Source organism: Oncorhynchus nerka, linkage group LG8, assembly GCF_034236695.1.
Source record: "Oncorhynchus nerka isolate Pitt River linkage group LG8, Oner_Uvic_2.0, whole genome shotgun sequence".
Taxonomy (NCBI): domain Eukaryota; kingdom Metazoa; phylum Chordata; class Actinopteri; order Salmoniformes; family Salmonidae; genus Oncorhynchus; species Oncorhynchus nerka.
The window spans coordinates 63,643,510-63,667,322 of record NC_088403.1 but is presented as its reverse complement, the minus strand read 5'-3'; the positions used below and the strand labels follow the sequence as shown (position 1 = coordinate 63,667,322).

The 23,813-nt window shown below is 51.2% G+C and overlaps 1 protein-coding gene across 2 annotated transcripts in view; it reads left to right on the top strand.

The window, feature by feature from the left end:
* The window catches only part of LOC115126945 (zinc finger MYND domain-containing protein 15-like), a 32,976-nt gene that overhangs the window by 6,360 nt on the left and 2,803 nt on the right, over window positions 1-23,813 (top strand). The window contains exons 4-9 of one of the 2 annotated variants that reach the window (XM_065021975.1): window positions 2,898-3,014; window positions 3,773-3,861; window positions 4,650-4,751; window positions 17,528-17,657; window positions 19,232-19,290; window positions 19,433-19,593. In XM_065021975.1, the coding sequence (XP_064878047.1) occupies window positions 2,898-3,014; window positions 3,773-3,861; window positions 4,650-4,751; window positions 17,528-17,657; window positions 19,232-19,290; window positions 19,433-19,593 (658 nt within the window). The remainder of the gene's footprint in view (window positions 1-2,897; window positions 3,015-3,772; window positions 3,862-4,649; window positions 4,752-17,527; window positions 17,658-19,231; window positions 19,291-19,432; window positions 19,594-23,813) is intronic. The other variant, XM_065021976.1, reaches the window with a different exon arrangement.

Here is a 23,813-nt window from a genome sequence, read left to right as displayed (position 1 = left end):
ACAACAGCAATAATACTAGTAGTAGTGGACATGGGATTACCATTAACAACAGCAATAATACTAGTAGTAGTGGACATGGGATTACCATTAACAACAGCAATAATACTAGTAGTAGTGGACATGGGATTACCATTAACAACAGCAATAATACTAGTAGTATTACCATTAACAACAGCAATAATACTAGGAGTGGACATGGGATTACCATTAACAACAGCAATAATACTAGTAGTAGTGGACATGGGATTACCATTAACAACAGCAATAATACTAGTAGTAGTGGACATGGGATTACCATTAACAACAGCAATAATACTAATACTAGTAGTAGTGGACATGGGATTACCATGACCAACAGCAATAATACTAGTAGTAGTGGACATGGGATTACCATTAACAACAGCAATAATACTAGTAGTAGTGGACATGGGATTACCATTAACAACAGCAATAATACTAGTAGTAGTGGACATGGGATTACCATTAACAACAGCAATAATACTAGTAGTAGTGGACATGGGATTACCATTAACAACAGCAATAATACTAGTAGTAGTGGACATGGGATTACCATTAACAACAGCAATAATACTAGTAGTAGTGGACATGGGATTACCATTAACAACAGCAATAATACTAGTAGTAGTGGACATGGGATTACCATTAACAACAGCAATAATACTAGTAGTAGTGGACATGGGATTACCATTAACAACAGCAATAATACTAGTAGTAGTGGACATGGGATTACCATTAACAACAGCAATAATACTAGTAGTAGTGGACATGGGATTACCATTAACAACAGCAATAATACTAGTAGTAGTGGACATGGGATTACCATTAACAACAGCAATAATACTAGTAGTAGTGGACATGGGATTACCATTAACAACAGCAATAATACTAGTAGTAGTGGACATGGGATTATTATTAAATTGTAACAACAACTACAACAACAATATTAATGAGAACAACAATACATTAAAGCAATGGTAGTAGACCAGTGTCAACATGACTGAGAAGACACATGACCTGGTAGTGGACCAGTGTCAACATGACTGAGAAGAGACATGACCTGGTAGTAGACCAGTGTCAACATGACTGAGAAGACACATGACCTGGTAGTAGACCAGTGTCAACATGACTGAGGAGACACATGACCTGGTAGTAGACCAGTGTCAACATGACTGAGAAGACACATGACCTGGTAGTAGACCAGTGTCAACATGACTGAGAAGAGACATGACATGGTAGTAGACCAGTGTCAACATGACTGAGAAGACACATGACCTGGTAGTGGACCAGTGTCAACATGACTGAGAAGACACATGACCTGGTAGTGGACCAGTGTCAACATGACTGAGAAGAGACATGACCTGGTAGTGGACCAGTGGACCAGTGTCAGACATGACCTGGTAGTGGACCAGTGTCAACATGACTGAGAAGAGACATGACATGGTAGTAGACCAGTGTCAACATGACTGAGAAGATACATGACCTGGTAGTAGACCAGTGTCAACATGACTGAGAAGACACATGACCTGGTAGTAGACCAGTGTCAACATGACTGAGAAGAGACATGACATGGTAGTAGACCAGTGTCAACATGACTGAGAAGATACATGACCTGGTAGTAGACCAGTGTCAACATGACTGAGAAGACACATGACCTGGTAGTAGACCAGTGTCAACATGACTGAGAAGACACATGACCTGGTAGTAGACCAGTGTCAACATGACTGAGAAGAGACATGACCTGGTAGTAGACCAGTGTCAACATGACTGAGAAGAGACATGACCTGGTAGTAGACCAGTGTCAACATGACTGAGAAGAGACATGACCTGGTAGTAGACCAGTGTCAACATGACTGAGAAGATACATGACATGGTAGTGGACCAGTGTCAACATGACTGAGAAGACACATGACCTGGTAGTAGACCAGTGTCAACATGACTGAGAAGACACATGACCTGGTAGTAGACCAGTGTCAACATGACTGAGAAGAGACATGACCTGGTAGTAGACCAGTGTCAACATGACTGAGAAGATACATGACCTGGTAGTAGATCAGTGTCAACATGACTGAGAAGATACATGACCTGGTAGTAGACCAGTGTCAACATGACTGAGAAGACACATGACCTGGTAGTAGACCAGTGTCAACATGACTGAGAAGAGACATGACCTGGTAGTAGACCAGTGTCAACATGACTGAGAAGACAGATGACATGGTAGTAGATCAGTCTCAACCTGACTGAGAAGACACATGACCTGGTAGTGGACCAGTGTCACCATGACTGAGAAGACACATGACCTGGTAGTGGACCAGTGTCAACATGACTGAGAAGACACATGACCTGGTAGTAGACCAGTCTCAACATGACTGAGAAGACACATGACCTGGTAGTGGACCAGTGTCAACATGACTGAGAAGACACATGACCTGGTAGTAGACCAGTGTCAACATGACTGAGAAGACACATGACCTGGTAGTAGACCAGTGTCAACCTGACTGAGAAGACACATGACCTGGTAGTAGACCAGTGTCAACATGACTGAGAAGACACATGACGTGGTAGTAGACCAGTCTCAACATGACTGAGAAGACACATGACCTGGTAGTAGACCAGTGTCAACATGACTGAGAAGAGACATGACCTGGTAGTAGACCAGTGTCAACATGACTGAGAAGACACATGACCTGGTAGTAGACCAGTGTCAACATGACTGAGAAGACACACGACCTGGTATGAAAGACAAAACAAAACAACATGGGAAATATTATCGACATTATTTTGCACCTTTCACTGGCTGCCCCTCAGGTTGTGGCAGGAGGACACATATTTGGCTGCCAAAACTCTCTCTCACTCTCTGTCTCTCTCTCTCACCTCAGTGTTGTGGAGTCAGTACTGTGAGTGGAGGGGTATCAGTCTGTCCTCTCCCGTGGCTGTTCTTCTCAGCTCCCCTCTATCCATCTACTACATAATCACGTCGATGGTGCCCAAAGACTGTGAGTGTGTGTGAGCTGTGTGTGTGTGAGAGTGTGTGTGTAATCATGGCATGTCTCAAAGAGAAAGGTTAACTGGACAAGACGACTGAGTGTGTGTGAGCTGTGTGTGTGTGTGTGTGAGAGTGTGTGTGTAATCATGGCATGTCTCAAAGAGAAAGGTTAACTGGACAAGACGACTGAGTGTGTGTGAGCTGTGTGTGTGTGTGTGTGTGTGTGTGTGTGTGTGTGTGTGTGTGAGAGTGTGTGTGTAATCATGGCATGTCTCAAAGAGAAAGGTTAACTGGACAAGACGACTGAGTGTGTGTGAGCTGTGTGTGTGTGTGAGAGTGTGTGTGTAATCGTGGCATGTCTCAAAGAGAAAGGTTAACTGAACAAGACTGTGAGTGTGTGTGAGCTGTGTGTGTGTGTGTGTGTGTGAGAGTGTGTGTAATCATGGCATGTCTCAAAGAGAAAGGTTAACTGGACAAGACGACTGAGTGTGTGTGTAATCAGGGCATGTCTCAAAGAGAAAGGTTAACTGGACAAGACGACTGAGTGTGTGTGAGCTGTGTGTGTGAGAGTGTGTGTGTGTGTGTGTGAGAGTGTGTGTGTAATCAGGGCACGTCTCAAAGAGAAAGGTTAACTGGACAAGACGACTGAGTGTGTGTGAGCTGTGTGTGTGTGTAATCAGACGACTGAGTGTGTGTGAGCTGTGTGTGTGTGTATGAGAGTGTGTGTGTAATCAGACGACTGAGTGTGCAGTATGTGTCCCTCCTCAGTTCCAGAGCTCAACATCCAGAAGAAGCAGTCTCTAAAGATCCACATCATCGACTCCTACAGGGAGTTCCACTGTCTCAAGGTGTTCTGGGTAGGACTGCAACGCCTGGGATTTCCACCCTGCTCATATCACCACTTCTTCTGCAATCACTTACTCTTCCTGTGTGTGTGTGTGTGTCTGTGTGTGTGTGTGTGTCTGTGTGTGTGTGTGTTTTCACTTTCATCTCCTGCTTCTTCCTGTGAGGCCTCTTTGTCTGGTCCTTGCAGCTCTCAGCAGGGCGTAAACACAGAGATTAGAACGGACCCCTCCTGTTTCACTTCCCACCCAGAGTAACGTCTATCAACCGTCTGTCTGTCTGTCTGTCTGTCTGTCTGTCTGTCTGTCTGTCTGTCTGTCTGTCTGTCTGTCTGCCTGTCTGTCTGTCTGTCTGTCTGTCTGTCTGTTTGCCTGCCTGCCTGTCTGTCTGTTTATCTGTCTGTCTGTCTGTCTGTCTGTCTGCCTGCCTGTCTGTCTGTCTGTCTGTCTGTCTGTTTATCTGTCTGTCTGTTTATCTGTCTGCCTGTCTGTCTCTCTGTCTGTCTGTCTGTCTGTCTGTCTCTCTGTCTGTCTGTCTGTTTATCTGTGTGCCTGCCTGTCTGTCTCTCTGTCTGTCTGTCTGCCTGTCTGTCTGTTTATCTGTCTGTCTGTCTGTCTGTCTGTCTGCCTGCCTGCCTGCCTGCCTGCCTCTCTCTCTCTCTGTCTGTCTGTCTGTCTGTCTGTCTGTCTGTCTGTCTGTCTGTCTGTCTGTCTGTCTGTCTGCCTGCCTGCCTGCCTGCCTGCCTGTCTGTCTGTCTGTCTGTCTGCCTGCCTTTGTTTTACTGCCTCCCCTCCACCAATAGGAATTGTCCGTTCTCCTGCCGCACATGACCTTTGAACTGGTGTTCATAGGGGAGGGACTTCCCCCTGAGAGTGACGAGGAGCAGCTCTTTCTGCAGAAGAAGGTGACACCCCCTTCCCCCTGAACAACATCCCCCTGAACAACACCCCCCTGAACAACACCCCCTGAACAACACCCCCTAAACAACACCCCCCTGAACAACCCCCTAAACAACACCCCCCTGAACAACACCTCATCCCCCTGAACAACACCCCCTGAACATCACCCCCCTTAGAACAACACCCCCTGAACAACACCTCATCCCCCGGATAACACCCCCTGAACATCACCCCCCCCGAACAACACCCCCTGAACAACACCCCCTTGAACAACACCCCCTTGAACAACCCCCTTGAACAACACCCCATCCCCTGAACAATTCCCCTGAACAACACCCTGTCCCCTGAACAACACCCCTGAACAACACCCCCTGAACAACACCTCCCTGAACAACACCCCCTAAACAACACCCCCCCTGAACAACACCCCCAACACCTGAACAACACCTCATCCCCCCTGAACAACACCCCCCTGAACAACACCTCATCCCCTGAACAAAACCCCCTGAAGAACACCCCCTTGAACAATACCCCCTGAACAACACCCCCTTGAACAACCCCCTTGAACAACACCCCATCCCTGAACAATTCCCCCTGAACAACACCCTGTCCCCCTGAACAACACCCCCTGAACAACACCCCCTGAACAACACCCCCTGAACAACACCCCCTGAACAACACCCCCTGAACAACACCCCCCTGAACAACACCCCCTCCCTGAACAACACCCCCTGAACAACACCCCATCCCTGAACAACCCCCCTGAACAACAGCCCCCTGAACAACCACCCCTGAACAACACCCCCCTGAACAACACCCCATTCCCTGAACAATTCCCCCAGAACAACAACCCATCCCACTGAACAACCCCCTGAACAACACCCCATCCCCTGAACAACACCCCATCCCCTGAACAACCCCCCGAACAACACCCCCCTGAACAACACCTCATCCCCTGAACAACCCCCTGAACAACCGCCCCCTGAACAACACCCCCTGAACAACACCTCATCCCTGAACAACCCCCCCCCTGAACAACCCCCGAACAACCCCCTGAACAACACCCCCCCCCGAACAACCCCCCTGAACAACACCTCATCCCCTGAACAACCCCCCCCTGAACAACACCCCCCCCTGAACAACCCTCCCCCTGAACAACACCCCCCTGAACAACACCCCCGTCATCCCCCCGAACAACCCCCTGAACACCTCATCCCCCAACCCCCTGAACAACACACCCCCCCCTGAACAACACCTCTTCCCACCCCCTGAACAACACCTCTTCCCTCTGAACAACCCCCCGTGAACAACACCCTTCCTGAACAACACCCCGCCCCCTGAACAACACCCCCTCCCTGAACAACACCCCCTTGAACAACACCCCCTTGAACAACACCCCCTTGAACAACACCCCATCCCTGAACAACACCCTGTCCCCTTGAACAACACCCCCTGAACAACACCCCCCTGAACAACACCCCATCCCTGAACAACACCCCCCTGAACAACACCCCCTGAACAACACCCCATCCCTGAACAATCCCCCTGAACAACACCCCTCCGTGAACAACACCCCCTGAACAACACCCCTGAACAACACCCCCCCTGAACAACACCCCTGAACAACACCCCATCCCCCTGAACACCCCCTGAACAACCCCCTGAACAACACCCCCTTGAACAACACCCCCTTGAACAACACCCCATCCCTGAACAACACCCTGTCCCCTTGAACAACACCCCCTGAACAACAACCCCCCTGAACAACACCCCATCCCCTGAACAATTCCCCCTGAACAACAACACCCCATCCCCCTGAACACCCCCCCCTGAACAACCCCCTGAACAACACCCCCTTGAACAACACCCCCTTGAACAACACCCCCCCTGAACAACACCCCATCCCCTGAACAACACCCCCCTGTCCCCTTGAACAACACCCCCTGAACAACACCCCCTGAACAACACCCCATCCCCTGAACAACACCCCCCCCCCTGAACAACACCCCCTGAACAACACCCCATCCCTGAACAATTCCCCTGAACAACATCCCCTCCGTGAACAACACCCCCTGAACAACACCCCCCTGAACAACACCCCATCCCTGAACAATTCCCCCTGAACAACACCCCATCCCCTGAACAACCCCCCTGAACAACCCCCTGAACAACACCCCCCGAACAACCCCCTGAACAACACCTCATCCCTGAACAACCCCCCTGAACAACACCCCCCCCAGAACAACCCCCCTGAACAACACCCCCTGAACAACACCTCATCCCCTGAACAACCCTCCCCACCTGAACAACACCCCCCCCCTGAACAACACCCTCCCTGAACAACACCCCGCCCCCTGAACAACACCCCTCCCTGAACAACACCCCCTCCCTGACCAACCCCCCTGAACAACACCCCCTGAACAACACCCCCCTGAATAACACCTCATCCCCCTGAACAACACCCCCGAACAACACCCCCTGAACAACACCTCATCCCCCTGAACAACATCCCCCTGAACAACATCCCATCCCTCTGAACAACCCCCTCCCTTGAACACCCCCTTGAACAACACCCCCTGAACAACACCCACCTTGAACAACACCCCCTGAACAACACCCCCCCCTGAACAACACCTCATCCCCTGAACAACATCCCCTAATCAACACCCCCTGAACAACACCCCATCCCTGAACAACCCCCCTGAACAACACCCCATCCCTTTACAACCCCCCCCGACCAACACCCCCCGAACAACACCCCCTGAACAACACCCCATCCCTGAACAATTCCCCCTGAACAACACCCTGTCCCCTGAACAACCCCACCCTGAACAACACCCCCGAACAACACCCCCTGAACAACACCTCATCCCCTGAACAACCCCCCCCGTGAACAACACCCCCCGAACAACCCCCCCTGAACAACACCTCATCCCCCTGAACAACACCCCCCGAACAACACCCCCTGAACAACACCTCATCCCCTGAACAACATCCCCCTGAACAACATCCCATCCCTCTGAACAACCCCCTCCCTTGAACACCCCCTTGAACAACACCCCCTGAACAACACCCACCTTGAACAACACCCCCTGAACAACACCCCCTGAACAACACCTCATCCCCCTGAACAACATCCCCCTAAACAACACCCCCCTGAACAACACCCCATCCCTGAACAACCCCCCTGAACAACACCCCATCCCCTTTACAACCCCCGACCAACACCCCGAACAACACCCCCTGAACAACACCCCATCCCCTGAACAATTCCCCCTGAACAACACCCTGTCCCCCTGAACAACCCCACCCTGAACAACACCCCCCGAACAACCCCCCTGAACAACACCTCATCCCCAACCCCCCTGAACAACCCCCCGTGAATAACACCCCCCGAACAACCCCCCCCCGAACAACACCTCATCCCCTGAACACCCCTCCCTGAACAACACCCCTCCCTGAACAACACCCCTCCCTGAACAACACCCCATCCCTGAACAACAACCCTCCCTGACCAACACCCCATCCCTGAACAACAACCCCTCCCTGACCAACACCCCCTCCCTGAACAACACCCCTCCCTGACCAACACCCCCCTGAACAACACCCCCTCCCTGAACAACACCGCCCCTGAACAACACCCCCCCCCTGACCAACACCCCCTCCCTGACCAACACCCCCTCCCTGAACAACACCCCTCCCTGAACAACAAATCAAATCAAATCAAATTTATTTATATAGCCCTTCGTACATCAGCTGATATCTCAAAGTGCTGTACAGAAACCCAGCCTAAAACCCCAAACAGCAAACAATGCAGGTGTAAAAGCACGGTGGCTAGGAAAAACTCCCTAGAAAGGCCAAAACCTAGGAAGAAACCTAGAGAGGAACCAGGCTATGTGGGGTGGCCAGTCCTCTTCTGGCTGTGCCGGGTAGAGATTATAACAGAACATGACCAAGATGTTCAAATGTTCATAAATGACCAGCATGGTCGAATAATAATAAGGCAGAACAGTTGAAACTGGAGCAGCAGCACAGTCAGGTGGACTGGGGACAGCAAGGAGTCATCATGTCAGGTAGTCCTGGGGCACGGTCCTAGGGCTCAGGTCCTCCGAGAGAGAGAAAGAAAGAGAGAATTAGAGAGAGCATATGTGGGGTGGCCAGTCCTCTTCTGGCTGTGCCGGGTGGAGATTATAACAGAACGTGGCCAAGATGTTCAAATGTTCATAAATGACCAGCATGGTTGAATAATAGTAAGGCAGAACAGTTGAAACTGGAGCAGCAGCATGGCCAGGTGGACTGGGGACAGCAAGGAGTCATCATGTCAGGTAGTCCTGGGACATGGTCCTAGGGCCCAGGCCAGTTGAAACTGGAGCAGCAGCATGGCCAGGTGGACTGGGGACAGCAAGGAGTCATCATGTCAGGTAGTCCTGGGGCATGGTCCTAGGGCTCAGGTCCTCCGAGAGAGAAAGAAAGAGAGAAGGAGAGAATTAGAGAACGCACACTTAGATTCACACAGGACACCGAATAGGACAGGAGAAGTACTCCAGATATAACAAACTGACCCTAGCCCCCCGACACATAAACTAATGCAGCATAAATACTGGAGGCTGAGACAGGAGGGGTCAGGAGACACCCCCCCCTGAACAACACCCCTCCCTGAACAACACCTCACCCCCCTGAACACCCCTCCATGAACAACACCCCTCCCTGAACAACACCCCGCCCCCCTGAACAACACCCCCTCCCTGAACAACACCCCTCCCTGAACAACACCCCTCCCTGAACAACACCCCCTCCTGAACAACACCCCTCCCTGAACAACACCCCTCCCTGAACAACACCCCCCTGAACAACACCCCCTGAACATCACCCCCCGAACAACATCCCCCTGAACAACATCCCATCCCCCTGAACAAACCCCCCTGAAGAACACCACCCCCTGAACAACACCCACCTTGAACAACACCCCCTGAACAACACCCCCTGACCAACACCTCATCCCCCTGAACAACATCCCCCTAAACAACACCCCCCTGAACAACACCCCCCTGAAGAACACCCCCCTTGAACAACACCCCCTGAACAACACCCCCCTGAACAACACCTCATCCCACTGAACAACATCCCCCTGAACAACATCCCCCTAAATAACACCCCCTGAACAACACCCCCTGAACAACACCCCCTGAACAACACCCCCTAAACAACACCCCCTGAACAACACCCCCCCCTGAACAAAACCCCCTGAACAACACCTCATCCCCTGAACAAACCCCCTGAAGAACACCCCACCCCCTGAACAAACCCCCTGAAGAACACCCCTCCCTGAACAACAACCCCCCTGACCAACACCCCATCCCTGAACAACAACCCTCCCTGACCAACACCCCCTTGAACAACACCCCCTGAACAACACCCCATCCACTGAACAACACCCCCCTGAACAACACCCCCTGAACAACACCCCCTGTACAACACCCCATCCCTGAACAACACCCCCCTGAACAACACCCCCTGAACAACACCCCATCCCCTGAACAATTCCCCCTGAACAACACCCCCTGAACAACACCCCCTGAACAACACCCCATCCCCTGAACAATTCCCCCTGAACAACACCCCCCCCCTGAACAACACCCCTCCCTGAACAACACCCCCTCCCTGAACAACACCCCTCCCTGACCAACACCCCATCCCTGAACAACAACCCCTCCCTGACCAACACCCCCCCCTGAACAACACCCCTCCCTGACCAACACCCCCTCCCTGAACAACACCCCTCCCTGACCAACACCCCCCTGAACAACACCCCCTCCCTGACCAACACCCCCTCCCTGACCAACACCCCCTGAACAACACCCCTCCCTGAACAACACCTCACCCCCTGAACACCCCTCCATGAACAACACCCCTCCCTGAACAACACCCCTCCCTGAACAACACCCCGCCCCCTGAACAACACCCCCTCCCCCTGAACAACACCCCCCCTGAACAACACCCCTCCCTGAACAACACCCCTCCTGAACAACACCCCCCTGAACAACACCCCTCCCTGAACAACACCCCTCCCTGAACAACACCCCTCCCTGAACAACACCCCCCTGACCAACACCCCCTTGAACAACACCCCCCTGAACATCACCCCCCCGAACAACACCCCCCTGAACAACACCTCATCCCCCTGAACAACATCCCCCCTGAACAACATCCCATCCCCCTGAACAAACCCCCCTGAAGAACACCACCCCCTGAACAACACCCACCTTGAACAACACACCCCTGAACAACACCCCCCTGACCAACACCTCATCCCCCTGAACAACATCCCCCTAAACAACACCCCCCTGAACAACACCCCCTGAAGAACACCCCCCTTGAACAACACCCCCATGAACAACACCCCCTGAACAACACCTCATCCCACTGAACAACACCTCATCCCACTGAACAACATCCCCCTAAACAACACCCCCTGAACAACATCCCCCTGAACAACATCCCCCTAAACAACACCCCCTGAACAACATCCCCCTGAACAACACCCCCTGAACAACACCTCATCCCCCTGAACAACATCCCCCTGAACAACATCCCATCCCCTGAACAAACCCCCCTGAAGAACACCACCCCCCTGAACAACACCCACCTTGAACAACACCCCCTGAACAACAACCCCCCTGACCAACACAACATCCCCCTAAACAACACCCCCTGAACAACACCCCCTGAAGAACACCCCCCCTTGAACAACACCCCCATGAACAACACCCCTCCTGAACAACACCTCATCCCACTGAACAACATCCCCCTAAACAACACCCCCCTGAACAACACCCCCTGAACAACATCCCCCTGAACAACATCCCCCTAAACAACACCCCCTGAACAACACCCCCTGAACAAAACCCCCTGAACAACACCTCATCCCCTGAACAAACCCCCCTGAAGAACACCCCACCCCCTGAACAAAACCCCCTGAAGAACACCCCCTGAACAACACCCCCTTGAACAACACCCCATCCACTGAACAACACCCCCCTGAACAACACCCCATCCCTAAACAACACCCCCTGAACAACACCCCCTGAACAACATCCCCCTAAACAACACCCCCTAAACAACACCCCCTGAACAACACCCCCCTGAACAACACCTCATCCCCTGAACAAAACCCCCTGAAGAACACCCCATCCCCCTGAACAAAACCTCCCCTGAAGAACACCCCCCCTTGAACAACACCCCCTGAACAACACCCCCTGAACAACACCTCATCCCCCTGAACAACATCCCCCTGAACAACACCCCTCCTGAACAATAACCCCTCCCTGACCAACACCCCCTCCCTGAACAACAACCCCTCCCTGACCAACACCCCTCCCTGAACAACACCCCTCCCTGAACAACACCCCGCCCCCTGAACAACACCCCTCCCTGAACAACACCCCTCCCTGAACAACACCCCTCCCTGAACAACACCCCTCCCTGAACAACACCCCTCCCTGAACAACACCCCTCCCTGAACAACACCCCTCCCTGAACAACACCCCCTCCTGAACAACACCCCTCCCTGAACAACACCCTCCCTGACCAACACCCCCCTGAACAACACCCCCTCAACAACACCCCCTGAACAACCCCCTGAACATCACCCCCAAACAACACCCCCTGAACAACACCTCATCCCCTGAACAACATCCCCCTGAACAACATCCCATCCCCTGAACAAAACCCCCCTGAAGAACACCCCCCTTGAACAACACCCCCTGAACAACACCCACCTTGAACAACACCCCCCTGAACAACACCCCCTGACCAACACCTCATCCCCCTGAACAACATCCCCCTAAACAACACCCCCTGAACAACACCCCCTGAACAACATCCCCCTAAACAACACCCCCTAAACAACACCCCCTGAACAACATCCCCCCTGAACAACACCCCCTGAACAACACCCCCCTGAACAACACCTCATCCCCCTGAACAAAACCCCCCTGAAGAACACCCCATCCCCTGAACAAAACCTCCCCTGAACAACACCCTCATCCCCCTGAACAACATCCCCCTGAACAACACCCCCCTGAACAACACCCCATCCCCCTGAACACCCCCCTGAACAACATCCCATCCCCTGAACAACCCCCCTGAAGAACACCACCCCCCTGAACAACACCCACCTTGAACAACACCTCCCTGAACAACAACCCCCTGACCAACACCTCATCCCCTGAACAACATCCCCCTAAACAACACCCCCTGAACAACACCCCCCTGAAGAACACCCCCCTTGAACAACACCCCCATGAACAACACCCCCCTGAACAACACCTCATCCCACTGAACAACATCCCCCTAAACAACACCCCCTGAACAACACCCCCTGAACAACATCCCCTGAACAACATCCCCCAAAACAACACCCCCTGAACAACACCCCCTGAACAACACCCCCTGAACAACACCTCATCCCCCTGAACAAAACCCCCCTGAAGAACACCCCATCCCCCTGAACAAAACCTCCCCCCTGAACAACACCTCATCCCCCTGAACAACATCCCCCTGAACAACACCCCCTGAACAACACCCCATCCCCCTGAACACCCCCCCTGAACAACATCCCATCCCCTGAACAACCCCCCCTGAAGAACACCACCCCCCTGAACAACACCCACCTTGAACAACACCTCCCTGAACAACAACCCCCTGACCAACACCTCATCCCCCTGAACAACATCCCCCTAAACAACACCCCCCTGAACAACACCCCCTGAAGAACACCCCCTTGAACAACACCCCCATGAACAACACCCCCTGAACAACACCTCATCCCACTGAACAACATCCCCCTAAACAACACCCCCTGAACAACACCCCCCTGAACAACATCCCCCTGAACAACATCCCCCTAAACAACACCCCCTGAACAACACCCCCCTGAACAAAACCCCCCTGAACAACACCTCATCCCCCTGAACAAACCCCCCTGAAGAACACCCCACCCTCCTGAACAAAACCCCCTGAAGAACACCCCCTGAACAACACCCCCTTGAACAACACCCCATCCACTGAACAACACCCCCCTGAACAACACCCCATCCCTGAACAACACCCCCTGAACAACACCCCCTGAACAACACCCCATCCCCCTGAACAACACCCCCTGAACAACACCTCATCCCTGAACAACCCCCCTGAACAACCCCCCTGAACAACACCCCCTCCCTGACAACCCCCCTGAACAACCCCCTGAACAACAACTCATCCCTGAACAACCCCCTGAACAACACCCCGCCCCCTGAACAACACCCCCTCCCTGAACAACACCCCCCCCTGACCAACACCCGCCCCCTGAACAACACCCCCTCCTCCCTGACCAACACCCCTCCTGAACAACACCCCCCCTGAACAACACCCCTCCTGAACAACACCCCTCCCTGAACAACACCCCCTCCTGACCAACACCCCTCCCTGAACAACACCCCCTCCCTGACCAACACCCCCTGACCAACACCCCTCCTGAACAACACCCCCTCCCTGAACAAACCCCCCCCTGAACAACACCTCACCCCTCCCTGAACAACAACCCTCCCCTGACCAACACCCCTCCCTGAACAACAACCCCTCCCTGACCAACACCCCTCCTGAACAACACCCCCTCCCTGACCAACACCCCCCTGAACAACACCCCGCCCCCTGAACAACACCCCTCCCTGAACAACACCCCCTCCTGCCCCTGAACAACACCCCCCCCTGACCAACACCCCTCCCTGACCAACACCCCTCCCTGAACAACACCCCTTCCTGAACAACACCCCCTGAACAACACCCCTCCCTGAACAACACCCCTCCTGAACAACACCTCATCCCCCTGAACAACACCCCTCCCTGAACAACAACCCCCTGAACAACAACCCCTCCCTGACCAACACCCCTCCCTGAACAACAACCCCTCCCTGACCAACACCCCCCCTCCCTGACCAACACCCCCTCCCTGACCAACACCCCGCCCCCTGAACAACACCCCGCCCCCCCTGAACAACACCCCAGCGCCCCCTGACCAACACCCCCTCCCTGACCAACACCCCTCCCTGAACAACACCCCTCCTGAACAACACCCCCTGAACAACACCCCCTCCCTGAACAACACCTCATCCCCCCTGAACAACACCCCTCCCTGAACAACACCCACCCTGAACAACACCCCCTCCCTGAACAACACCCCTCTCTGAACAACACCCAGCCCCCTGAACAACACCCCTCCCTGAACAACACCCCCTCCCTGAACAACACCCCTCCTGAACAACACCCCTCCCTGAACAACACCCCTCCCTGAACAACACCCCTCCCTGAACAACACCCCCCTGAACAACACCCCTCCCTGAACAACACCCCTCCCTGAACAACAACCCCTCCCTGACCAACACCCCCCCTGAACAACACCCCCTCCCTGAACAACACCCCCTCCTGACCAACACCCCCCCTGAACAACACCCCTCCCTGACCAACACCCCGCCCCTGAACAACACCCCGCCCCCTGACCAACACCCCCCCTGACCAACACCCCCTCCCTGAACAACACCCTCCCTGAACAACACCCCCCTGAACAACACCCCTCCCTGAACAACACCTCACCCCCTGAACACCCCTCCCTGAACAACACCCCTCCCTGAACAACACCCCTCCCTGAACAACACCCCCCCCTGAACAACACCCCTCCCTGAACAACACCCCTCCTGAACAACACCCCTCCCTGAACAACACCCCTCCCTGAACAACACCCCTCCTGAACAACACCCCTCCCTGAACAACACCCCTCCTGAACAACACCCCTCCCTGAACAACACCCCTCCCTGAACAACACCCCCCTGACCAACACCCCCCCCCTGAACAACACCCCCTAAACATCACCCCCCCCTGAACAACACCCCCTGAACAACACCTCATCCCCCTGAACAACATCCCCCCTGAACAACATCCCATCCCCCTGAACAAAATCCCCCTGAAGAACACCTCCCCTTGAACAACACCCCCTGAACAACACCCACCTTGAACAACACCCCCTGAACAACACCCCCCTGACCAACACCTCATCCCCCTGAACAACATCCCCCTAAACAACACCCCCTAAACAACACCCCCCTGAACAACATCCCCCTGAACAACACCCCCCTAAACAACACCCCCTGAACAACACCCCCCTGAACAACACCGCCCCTGAACAACACCCCCTGAACAACACCTCATCCCCCTGAACAAAACCCCCCTGAAGAACACCCCATCCCCTGAACAAAACCTCCCCTGAAGAACACCCCCTTGAACAACACCCCCTGAACAACACCCCCCTGAACAACAACTCATCCCCTGAACAACATCCCCCTGAACAACACCCCATCCCCCTGAACAACCCCCCCTGAACAACACCCCATCCCTGAACAACCCCCCTGAACAACACCCCGCCCCCTGACCCCCTGAACAACACCCCCCTGAACAACACCTCATCCCCTGAACAACCCCCTGAACAACCCCCCTGAACAACACCCCCCGAACAACCCCCCTGAACAACACCCCCCCCTGAACATCAACTCATCCCCTGAACAACCCCCTGAACAACACCCCCCAACAACCCCCCTGAACAACACCCCCCCCCCCTGAACAACACCCCCTCCCTGAACAACACCCCGCCCCCTGACCAACACCCGCACCTCTGACCAACACCCGCCCCCTGAACAACACCCCCTCCTCCCTGACCAACACCCCTCCCTGAACAACACCCCTCCCTGAACAACACCCCCCCCCCCCTGAACAACACCCCCTCCCTGAACAACACCCCTCCCTGAACAACACCCCCTCCCTGAACAACACCCCTCCCTGAACAACACCCCCTCCCTGAACAACAACCCCTCCCTGACCAACACCCCTCCCTGACCAACACCCCTCCCTGACCAACACCCCCTGAATAACACCCCTCCCCCTGAACAACACCCCCCCCTGAACAACACCCCTCTCTGAACAACACCCCGCCCCCCTGAACAACACCCCTCCCTGAACAACACCCCCTCCCTGAACAACACCCCTCCTGAACAACACCCCTCCCTGAACAACACCCCTCCCTGAACAACAACCCCTCCTGACCAACACCCCCTCCCTGAACAACAACCCCTCCTGACCAACACCCCTCCTGACCAACACCCCTCCCTGACCAACACCCCCTGAATAAGACCCCGCCCCCTGAACAACACCCCGCCCCCTGAACAACACCCCTCTCTGAACAACACCCCGCCCCCTGAACAACACCCCTCCCTGAACAACACCCCTCCCTGAACAACACCCCTCCCTGAACAACACCCCTCCTGAACAACACCCCTTCCTGAACAACACCCCTCCCTGCGACAACACCCCCTCCCTGAACAACACCCCTCCCTGAACAATCCCCTCCCTGACCAACACCCCTCCCTGAACAACACCCCTCCCTGAACAACACCCCTCCCTGAACAACAACCCCTCCCTGAACAACACCCCTCCCTGAACAACACCCCCTCCCTGACCAACACCTCCTCCCTGAACAACACCCCCTCCCTGAACAACACCCCTCCCTGAACAACACCCCTCCCTGACCAACACCCCCTCCCTGAACAACACCCGTACAGGTTGTTCTGTAAATACATTTCACACCAAGTTCACGTAGACGGGGTTGTTCCTATAAGTCGATGTTGAGTCGTAGTTTGAGGGTTCCCAGATCCTGACACGGTTCTCCCCTGTCACCATGCGGTTGCTCATCCAGAACGGCCGTGTCCACCTGGTTAACCCCAGCTTCACCCCGGATGAGAAGTTGGACAGGAGGAGCATCCGGGTCAAAGGTTACCGCAGGGCCTATCACATGCTGCAAGGGCCCAAACCTGACCTGGTGATTGGTGAGTATACTGTATGTTGGGAGAGGTGTGTGTGTGTGTGTTTGTGTGTGTGTATGCAAACAGGACCTTGAGTGGGTGTCCTGTTTGTATGTGAGCTGTGTGTGTGCGTGTATGCAAACAGGACCTTGAGTGGGTGTCCTGTTTGTATGTGAGCTGTGTGTGTGTCTACTTCATTGTGTGTACATTCCTGTGTACGTGTCTGTCTCCAGTTGGCTTCCTGACAGTGTTATTGACGGTATTGTCGAATCGCTGAATAGACGGAAGTGAAGGGAGATCTGGTTTCTCTTCCTGAACTACAGCTCTTTGATTCTTATCAAGTAACTTATGATCCTTACTCTGTACTGTAAAACAGGGTAGAACTACTGTAAAACAGGGTAGTACTGTACTGTAAAACAGGGTATTACTGTACTGTAAAACAGGGTAGAACTACTGTAAAACAGGGTAGCACTATACTGTAAAACAGGGTAGTACTGTACTGTAAAACAGGGTAGTACTGTACTGTAAAACAGGGTAGAACTACTGTAAAACAGGGTAGCACTATACTGTAAAACAGGGTAGTACTGTACTGTAAAACAGGTAGTACTGTACTGTAAAACAGGGTAGTACTGTACTGTAAAACAGGGTAGAACTACTGTACTGTAAAACAGGTAGTACTGTACTGTAAAACAGGGTAGTACTGTACTGTAAAACAGGGTAGAACTGTAGTGTAAAACAGGGTAGAACTACTGTAAAACAGGGTAGTACTGTACTGTAAAACGGGGTAGTACTGTACTGTAAAACAGGGTAGTACTGTACTGTAAAACAGGGTACTACTGTACTGTAAAACAGGGTATTACTGTACTGTAAAACAGGGTATTACTGTACTGTAAAACAGGGTAGAACTGTACTGTAAAACAGGGTATTACTGTACTGTAAAACAGGGTAGAACTGTACTGTAAAACAGGGTAGAACTGTACTGTAAAACAGGGTAGTACTATACTGTAAAACAGGGTAGTACTGTACTGTAAAACAGGGTAGTACTGTACTGTAAAACAGGGTACTACTGTACTGTAAAACAGGTAGTACTGTACTGTAAAACAGGTAGTACTGTACTGTAAAACAGGGTACTACTGTACTGTAAAACAGGGTAGTACTGTACTGTCAAACAGGGTAGAATTACTGTAAAACAGGGTAGTACTGTACTGTAAAACAGGTAGTACTGTACTGTAAAACAGGGTAGAATTACTGTAAAACAGGGTAGTACTGTACTGTAAAACAGGGTAGTACTGTACTGTAAAACAGGGTAGTACTGTACTGTAAAACAGGGTAGAACTGTACTGTAAAACAGGGTAGAACTACTGTAAAACAGGGTAGTACTGTACTGTAAAACAGGGTAGAACTACTGTAAAACAGGGTAGGACTGTACTGTAAAACAGGGTAGTACTGTACTGTAAAACAGGGTAGTACTGTACTGTAAAACAGGTAGTACTGTACTGTAAAACAGGGTCGCACTGTAGCGCAGACAAGTGTGTTAGGGGACATGAGGACGGAAAACTGGAATGTGTGTGTGTGTGTGTCCATTGCCCATCCAACAGGCTTCAGACCGGCGATCCTGCATCAGGAGTCGTGGCTCAGCACACTCCCTAGGCTCCAGGTAACACACACACACACACACCCCTCCCCCCCTTCCCTACCAAGCTGTTATTCAAACCTCTCCATATCTCCTGACGCCAACCACTTCCACATTCTACCAGTGGGACTGACCATGTGACTGACAGTTCTTCCTGTCTCTGTAGTCCCTGAGGGTTCCAGCCTACTTCTGTGAGGTCGGGGAGTTGAGCTGTGTGTGCAGCCAGCAGGTGATGAGCCAGGCCACCGGGGGCACCCTCTCCCCTGCACACATTAACCCCTTCCACTGCCCCCTGCGCATCACTGGAGGAGATAACATGCTGCCCTGGTGAGGGAGGGACTCGTTCCTTAGAGCTGTTGGGGGGCAATATCTTCTGGTATACTTCTGTGTCTCTGTTTCTCCCTCTCTGTGTCTCTCTCCGTCTGTCTCTCTCTTCTCTCTGTCTCTCTCTGTCTCTCTTTCTCCCTCTGTCTCTCTCTCTGTCTCCCTCTCTCTCTCTCTTGCTCTTCTCTCTCTCTCTCTGGCTCTCTCTGTCTCTCTCTTTCTCCCTCTCTCTGTCTCCTTCTCTCGCTCTTCTCTCTGTCTCCCTCTCTCGCTCTTCTCTCTGTCTCTCTCGCTCTTCTGTCTTTCTCCCTCTGTCTCTCTCTCTCTCTCTCTCTGTCTTTCTCCCTCTGTCTCTCTCTATGTCTCTCGCTCTTCTCTCTCTGTCTCTCTCGCTCTTCTCTCTCTGTCTCTGTCTCTCTCTCGCTCTTCTCTCTCGCTCTTCTCTCTCTGTCTCCCTCTCTCTCTGTCTCCTCTCTCTCTCTCTCTCTCTCTCGCTCTTCTCTCTCTGTCTCTCTCTCGCTCTTCTCTCTCTGTCTCTCTCTCTCTCTTCTCTCTCTGTCTCTCTCTCTGTCTCCCTCTCTCTCTCTGTCTCTCTCTCTGTCTCCCTCTCTCTGTCTCCTTCTCTCGCTCTTCTCTCTGTCTCCCTCTCGCTCTTCTCTCTGTCTCTCTCTCTCGCTCTTCTCTCTCTGTCTCTCTCTCTCGCTCTTCTGTCTTTCTCCCTCTGTCTCTCTCTATGTCTCTCGCTCTTCTCTCTCTGTCTCTCTCTCTCTGTCTCTCTCGCTCTTCTCTCTCTGTCTCTGTCTCTCTCTGTCTCCCTCTCTCTGTCTCTTCTCTCTCTCTCTCGCTCTTCTCTCAATTTTCAATTCAATTCAATTCAAGGGCTTTATTGGCATGGGAAACATGTGTTAACATTGCCAAAGCAAGTGAGGTAGACAACATACAAAGTGAATATATAAGGTGAAAAACAACAAAAATGAACAGTAAACATTACACATACAGAAGTTTCAAAACAGTAAAGACATTACAAATGTCATATTATATATATATATATATATATATATATATATATATACATATATATATATATACAATGTACAAATAGTTAATAGGACACAAGATAAAATAAATAAGCATAAATATGGGTTGTATTTACAATGGTGTTTGTTCTTCACTGGTTGCCCTTTTCTCGTGGCAACAGGTCACAAATCTTGCTGCTGTGATGGCACACTGTGGAATTTCACCCAGTAGATATGGGAGTTTTTCAAAATTGGATTTGTTTTGAATTCTTTGTGGATCTGTGTGATCTGGGGGAAATATGTATCTCTAATATGGTCATACATTGGGCAGGAGGTTAGGAAGTGCAGCTCAGTTTCCACCTCATTTTGTGGGCAGTGAGCACATAGCCTGTCTTCTCTTGAGAGCCATGTCTGCCTACGGCGGCCTTTCTCAATAGCAAGGCTATGCTCACTGAGTCTGTACATAGTCAAAGCTTTTCTTAATTTTGGGTCAGTCACAGTGGTCAGGTATTCTGCCGCTGTGTACTCTCTGTTTAGGGCCAAATAGCATTCTAGTTTGCTCTGTTTTTTGGTTAATTCTTTCCAATGTGTTAAGTAATTATCTTTTTGTTTTCTCATGATTTGGTTGGGTCTAATTGTGCTGTTGTCATGGGGCTCTGTAGGGTGTGTTTGTGTTTGTGAACAGAGCCCCAGGACCAGCTTGCTTAGGGGACTCTTCTCCAGGTTCATCTCTCTGTAGGTGATGGCTTTGTTATGGAAGGTTTGTGAATCGCTTCCTTTTAGGTGGTTGTAGAATTTAATGGCTCTTTTCTGGATTTTGATAATTAGTGGGTATCGGCCTAATTCTGCTCTGCATGCATTATTTGGTGTTTTACGTTGTACACGGAGGATATTTTTGCAGAATTCTGCATGCAGAGTCTCAATTTGGTGTTTGTCCCATTTTGTGAAGTCTTGGTTGGTGAGCGGACCCAGACCTCACAACCATAAAGGGCAATGGGCTCTATGACTGATTCAAGTATTTTTAGCCAAATCCTAATTGGTATGTTGAAATGTATGTTTCTTTTGATGGCATAGAATGCCCTTCTTGCCTTGTCTCTCAGATCGTTCACAGCTTTGTGGAAGTTACCTGTGGCACTGATGTTTAGGCCAAGGTATGTATAGTTTTTTGTGTGCTCTAGGGCAACAGTGTCTAGATGGAATTTGTATTTGTGGTCCTGGTGACTGGACCTTTTTGGAACACCATTATTTTGGTCTTACTGAGATTTACTGTCAGGGCCCAGGTCTGACAGAATCTGTGCATAAGATCTAGGTGCTGCTGTAGGCCCTCCTTGGTTGGTGACAGAAGCACCAGATCATCAGCAAACAGCAGACATTTGACTTGGATTCTAGCAGGGGAGGCCGGGTGCTGCAGACTTTTCTAGTGCCCGCGCCAATTCGTTGATATATATGTTGAAGAGGGTGGGGCTTAAGCTGCATCCCTGTCTAACCCCACGACCCTGTGTGAAGAAATGTGTGTGTTTTTTGCCAATTTTAACCGCACACTTGTTGTTTGTGTACATGGATTTTATAATGTCGTATGTTTTACCCCCAACACCACTTTCCATCAGTTTGTATAGCAGACCCTCATGCCAGATTGAGTCGAAGGCTTTTTTTTGAAATCAACAAAGCATGAGAAGACTTTGCCTTTGTTTTGGTTTGTTTGGTTGTCAATTAGGGTGTGCAGGGTGAATACATGGTCTGTTGTACGGTAATTTGGTAAAAGCCAATTTGACATTTGCTCAGTACATTGTTTTCATTGAGGAAATGTACGAGTCTGCTGTTAATAATAATGCAGAGGATTTTCCCAAGGTTACTGTTGACACATATTCCACGGTAGTTATTGGGGTCAAATTTGTCTCCACTTTTGTGGATTGGGGTGATCAGTCCTTGGTTCCAAATATTGGGGAAGATGCCAGAGCTAAGTATGATGTTAAAGAGTTTTAGTATAGCCAATTGGAATTTGTTGTCTGTATATTTGATCATTTCATTGAGGATACCATCGACACCACAGGCCTTTTTGGGTTGAAGGGTTTTTATTTTGTCCTGTAACTCATTCAATGTAATTGGAGAATCCAGTGGGTTCTGGTAGTCTTTAATAGTTGATTCTAAGATCTGTATTTGATCATGTATATGTTTTTGCTCTTTGTTCTTTGTTATAGAACCAAAAAGATTGGAGAAGTGGTTTACCCATACATCTCCATTTTGGATAGATAATTCTTCGTGTTGTTGTTTGTTTAGTGTTTTCCAATTTTCCCAGAAGTGGTTAGAGTCTATGGATTCTTCAATTGCATTGAGCTGATTTCTGACATGCTGTTCCTTCTTTTTCCGTAGTGTATTTCTGTATTGTTTTAGTGATTCACCATAGTGAAGGCGTAGACTCAGGTTTTCCGTGTCTCTATGTTTTTGGTTGGACAGGTTTCTCAATTTCTTTCTTAGATTTTTGCATTCTTCATCAAACCATTTGTCATTATTGTTAATTTTCTTCGGTTTTCTATTTGAGATTTTTAGATTTGATAGGGAAGCTGAGAGGTCAAATATACTGTTAAGATTTTCTACTGCCAGGTTTACACCTTCACTATTACAGTGGAACGTTTTACCCAGGAAATTGTCTAAAAGGGATTGAATTTGTTGTTGCCTAATTGTTTTTTGGTAGGTTTCCAAACTGGATTCCTTCCATCTATAGCATTTCTTAATGTTACTCAGTTCCTTTGGCTTTGATGCCTCATGATTGAGTATTGCTCTGTTTAAGTAGACTGTGATTTTGCTGTGGTCTGATAGGGGTGTCAGTGGGCTGACTGTGAACGCTCTGAGAGATTCTGGGTTGAGGTCAGTGATAAAGTAGTCTACAAGAGATGAGCTATAGGTGTACCTACCATAGGAGTCCCCTCGAAGCCTACCGTTGACTATGTACATACCCAGCGTGTGACAGAGCTGCAGGAGTTGTGAACCGTTTTTGTTGGTTATGTTGTCATAGTTGTGCCTAGGGGGGCATATGTGGGAGGGGATGCTGTCACCTCCAGGCAGATGTTTGTCCCCCTGTGTGCTGAGGGTGTCAGGTTCTTGTCCGGTTCTGGCATTTAGGTCGCCACAGACTAGTACATGTCCCTGGGCCTGGAAATGATTGATTTCTCCCTCCAGGATGGAGAAGCTGTCTTCATTAAAATATGG